General features: G+C 35.8%; 1 protein-coding gene across 2 annotated transcripts; it reads left to right on the top strand.

The window, feature by feature from the left end:
* Positions 1-617: 617 nt before the first annotated feature.
* LOC130976182 (dihydroceramide fatty acyl 2-hydroxylase FAH1-like) lies at positions 618-4,945 on the top strand. Of its 2 annotated transcripts, none has more exons than XM_057900962.1 (7): positions 618-929; positions 1,932-1,995; positions 2,165-2,257; positions 3,284-3,480; positions 3,593-3,698; positions 3,913-4,059; positions 4,588-4,945. In XM_057900962.1, the coding sequence occupies exons 2-7, from the start codon at positions 1,945-1,947 to the stop codon at positions 4,705-4,707; spliced, it is 714 nt and encodes a 237-aa protein (XP_057756945.1). In that variant the 5' UTR covers positions 618-929; positions 1,932-1,944; the 3' UTR covers positions 4,708-4,945. The 2 variants fall into 2 exon arrangements, with proteins under 2 accessions (XP_057756945.1, XP_057756946.1); XM_057900963.1 differs by lacking the exon at positions 618-929 and adding an exon at positions 1,597-1,787.
* The last annotated feature ends 320 nt before the right edge of the window (positions 4,946-5,265 follow it).

Here is a 5,265-nt window from a genome sequence, read left to right on the forward strand (position 1 = left end):
TTGTCCTCAATATTTTTGTCCTAACCCGTCATTAATTTCGTTAACAAATTCCTAACAACAAGACAATATTAAATCAATTTTAAAACGTTAGGTATAGAACAACTCAAACATTGAGAACAACTTTAAATTTTATTCCAAACATTAGACACAAAACGAATAGTTTACTACTAAAAAATATCCTCATTTCTTGTTCTTAATGTCTTAATATCCATATATTTACGTGTGCATATTTTCATTAGAGTTCATTATTCTGTAACAAACTAACAATAAAAAACACCCTTTCGGACAGTATAGCACACAGCACACACACATGGCTTCATCCTCCACTTCCAGCCCCCTTCTATGTGGATGCACATGCACTCACTTTATATAAAAAAAATCCTGACGTCACGTCGTCTTAACTCTACACTGTGCTCTGGAGATTCGCCTGACCCCACGTCCACAAAAGGGCGTAGCCGTAACTGCCGTTCCAAAACGCGATTCTCTCTATTTCTTTCTCTCCTACCCCCACTCCCACCCACACTCACGTGACCCCCTTCCATTCTGCCAGCCTGTTAACGCCTAGATAGTAGATACCATTATTCTCTTATATCTCTGCGTTCATTCATTGATTCCCCCTCGCAAACCAACGGTCCAGATTCACTCACCCCTCCGCCCCCACTCAAATTTCACCATCACTCCCCCAACCCCAACTTGTCGTTCTTTCTTCCTTCTCTAAGCTCTCTGCTCTCTCATTCTTTTATTATCATCAAATCGTTAAATTAACACACAACACAAAACAGCTCAATAATAAGTTGAACTTCAAGGTAGAAGCTACGCTGAAGTGAAACGTGAGTTTCTTCCCGGCGTGGCTCTTCTTCCCTCTCGGGAGATACCTTACGTCTCTCACTTCACTTCAATCGCAACCGCATTGCATTGTCTTTTATCAGGTTCGTTCCTCTGAGATTCACTTTAAATTCTATAGATCTAAGCTTCGAGTATTGCTCCATCGTTGCAAATTTCTGTTTCACTGCATTTTGGTTAAGTGCTAGGTTTCTCGGGAGTTTAAGTTTGGATTTGTAATTTAGGTGTCAATTTGTTCTCGTTGTGGATCTGTTTCTGGATTTGAGCTTAGCTTTCTATTATTTCAACTTTGGGGGATTTCTTTATCTGAAGCTGTCCGTACTACAAGATAATGATGACGGTTAAAGAAATGGAAAAGAAAAGAAAAACAGAGAAGTTTTTGCTTAAAATTTTTATTTTAAATGTAATTTTGATTCCCGGGTTTTAAATGCTGGTGATGTTTCGGGCCTGTTGTTTGAATGTGAAATCTTTGCTTTCTTTATTTTTCAATTTTGTTTGATGTTGATGCTGCTGAGGAGTTTCGCAATTTTGGTTGGACGAAAACGACTAAGGTCTTTTTTGTGCAATTGTGATGCCTATTTGGGGGGGGGGGGGGGGTGTTGTGGGAATGGAATGTTTGGTTTTTGTATCTATTTCGCAAAAATGTGATGCGCCTAATCATTTCAGTTTGCTTGCAACTAAGATTGGTGAAAACACTAGTTAAGCTCTGGAATGCTTAATTGTTTTGCAGTATAACACACGAAAATCATTGATTTAAATTTTTTTTTTGTTGCTTTTCCACCCTGTTTTTGATATGCAAAATTTGGAACTTGTAATTTATGACCTGGCAACTGTTTTTTCAAACTTAATTGACAAATTCTCTTCCTAACCTTTTCTTTATATATAGTTAAGGTCAGAAACAACCTGTCAAATAATAAGGTCAAAATCAATACCTAACAATCAAGGTAACATAAACTAATATGTGTCACTGGTTTTTAACCCATCTGTGTGCTTCCTATTACTTATGCGTTTGTAATTTTTAAGGGTTTTTTCTTTCCCCAAAAAATTAACCTTATTTCCAGCTGACACCTTTTCCTCCTTGTGTCCAGCTTCAATCCCAAGATGGTTGCACAGAACTTTGTTGTTGATTTGAATAAGCCCCTTGTTTTCCAGGTACAGGCACAATGCCTATCCCTCACATCTTTCTTATATGTTCTGCCTTGTCAGACTTCAATTGTTGTATAGGTTTGATTTCTGTTTTTGTATGAACTTAGGATGATATAACGTTAAAATAGTTTACAAACTTTTCAACTAATCCTTTCTGAATTTTGATACTCTGCAGGTTGGACATCTTGGAGAAGCTTATCAAGAGTGGGTTCACCAGCCAATTGTTAGCAAGGAAGGCCCTCGGTTCTTTGAAAATGATGTTCTTGAGGTATATTTTTTAACTATAACTACAGCAATTGAGTCTTGCCTCAGTAGGCGACGTTAAATGGACCAATTTTTATCATTGGGCATTGGCTCTATGAAAACCAAGTTCTAGTGAGTTCATTTGGATGAGGTCTTTTTCAGCAGTTTCCCCTAATTTTTTATTTTGTTGAGCAACTAGTCTAGTTTGCTTAGTTTACTACCTTCTATCATATTGTCCTCATTAGTTGGTACTCTAAGTTGCTGCATGACATATTATAACCCCGGATCATATACTTTCTTGTATTTCTGGTTTTCTAGTTGTCCCCCTCGGCACTCCTGTCTCAGTTAAACTTATTGTTTTGTTCTTGTTGATGCTTCATTATCACTGCCCAACATTTATTGTGATCTATGAAGCACATACACTTCTCTGATTTGCCTTGTCTGCGTGTCGGACACATTTCAGACACGACATTCATCGACACTCGTCTGACACACGTCTTCTGTGTCCAACCATGTTTTAATAAAAAATAAAAACTTCTTTTCTGGACACGCTTGGACACCCCTAAATACCATCACGTGTCAGCGTGTTCAATTTTATTCTTAACATGTATTATTGAAATGAGTTTAGAAATAGTATATATAATAAATTATTAAAACAAAAAATATTTTAAATATTTTATATAATTAAAAAAAGACATTAAAAATAATTAAAAAATTAATTTATATTTTGATATCATTATAATTTATCTAAAAAATACTTTATATTTTATATATATACCATGTCCCCATGTATTATAAGAATTCCAAATTTGTGTGTCCGTTTGTCCCGTGTCGTGTCATGTCTCGTGTCCGTGCATCATAGATTGTGATAGAGCATAGCTGGTCTTAGAGTAGAATTTTCCTCTCTGCTTGATTGGCAGGTTGCAACATAATTTAAGACAATCCTACTTGCATGAACTGCATTATAAATTAAATGTAGATTTAATTTTATTTTCTGATTATACATGTAGAAAAATTCACCTGATTGTTGACTTGTTACTACTTGGAACAGTTCTTGACACGCACAGTCTGGTGGGCTGTACCAGTTATTTGGCTGCCAGTTGTATGTTGGTTTATTCATAACTCTGTACAATTGGGACTCAGTTGTCCTCGTGTAGCTTTGTTCGTGGTTATTGGCATTTTGATTTGGACATTGCTTGAATACTCATTGCACCGATTTCTTTTCCACATTGAAACAAAGACCTATTGGTTAGTTCTTTCTTTGTGTGTTAATGTTTGCTTGTAGCGTTCTTTACTGATATCTATTTATTGGCATGACCAACACTGACTGTTTATTTCCACTTTTTGAATGTCGATCTAGGTGGAACACACTGCATTATCTTCTCCATGGCTGCCACCATAAGCATCCCATGGATGGCTTGAGGCTTGTTTTTCCCCCAGCTGCAACAGCAATATTATTGTTTCCGGTATCTCCTTCCTGCCATATTATGTACTGCTTTTTCACATCATTTATGGAGAAAAAAAATTTGGCAATCATGTTATGTTTCTTGAATTAGCTACAAGTTCCTCCTGTCAAAAAGATTTCTGGCCATTTTCAAAATAAAGCTAAATCTTTGTAGATCCATGATTTAAGGTTCCATGAAGTGATGTTAGTATTTTTTGTTTTGCCGTGTTCATCAGTTCTGGAACTTGGTTAAGCTCTTATCCACCCCTGTAGTTGCTCCTGCTTTGTTTGGAGGTGGTTTATTGGGTTATGTGATGTATGATTGCACCCATTATTACGTGCATCATGGTCAGCCAAAAACTGAAGTACCCCGAAATCTCAAGGTAAAACACCGCCCTTGTCCTTTGACTGTGGATGACAATTAATTTAGCATTCATTGCTTCATTATGCTGCTATGCAAATCATATCGTCCTAGGATAAACCACTACTGAAAAAGAAAATAGTTGTTTAGATTATTATATATATGAGCTGACCAAAATTGGTCTTTTTTGAATTATGAGTATTTATTATTATTTTTTTAATATTGATACTTACATGACTCTTTGCTATGGGCCACTATGCGGTTCTTGTCAAGTGATTTGGATCTTCCTATTCTCAGTTACCTACAATGCTGTGTCTATCTATGTCTGTTGGGGCCTACAAATCCTGCATAGGTGTTGTTTGTGTCATTGTTTTCCTAAACTTCACATTGACATTTTTCAAAAGACATTAAATGGATTTAAGTCCACATTTATAGGGAAGATTTAATTGCATGTCTTTGAATGTAGTATTTATTTTTCATTTTTCTGCTATACTTTTCAGCTTGTAGCGATAAAATCCAAATCATGGTATTTTCCTTCGTTATTCTGCAGAGGTACCACTTGAATCATCACTTTCGGATCCAGAACAAAGGCTTTGGGATTACTTCGTCACTATGGGATAGTGTTTTTGGGACACTTCCTCCAACGAAAGAGGGTGCCAAAAGTATGTAAATTACCAAGGGTGGAGCATATATTCATTGGTTAAGATAATAGCAAATTCAGATGATCTGCTTTTATTATTTTTTTTGGGTCTAATTTATTTTGCACCCCAGTGGATATTCCTGGGGGGCTGGCGTGCCATCATTTTGTCAATTTTGTGGTGCAAGTGCAAAGTTCTACAATTAAACATTCTGCTAAAAATTGATTATTGTATTAGATTTATGGTAAAAATGTCGCCTGATTGTGCATATTCCTCAGTTCTCATCTTTACTCCAGTGTCAATTTGTTCCATTCCATGTTCATGATTCTCAACTCCAGAGAAATATTATTACTAATAAAGATAAGGATTCAGGTTATGTAAAAATTGCTTTGTGCCAAAAAATTAAACCAATTTAAAAGCTTTATGTGGCCGATTTTTCTTTTTCCATAAATTAAACCAATCTTTTATAATAACTAATTATGAGTATCCAATGAAAGGGGAATGCTTATATGCAGACAGCAGTACACTTTTTTTTTTAAGCATACAGTGCGAATATAAAATCAAATCTCTAATTCTAACGAGGTCTGATA

This window comes from Arachis stenosperma, chromosome 4 (assembly GCF_014773155.1).
Source record: "Arachis stenosperma cultivar V10309 chromosome 4, arast.V10309.gnm1.PFL2, whole genome shotgun sequence".
NCBI lineage: Eukaryota > Viridiplantae > Streptophyta > Magnoliopsida > Fabales > Fabaceae > Arachis > Arachis stenosperma.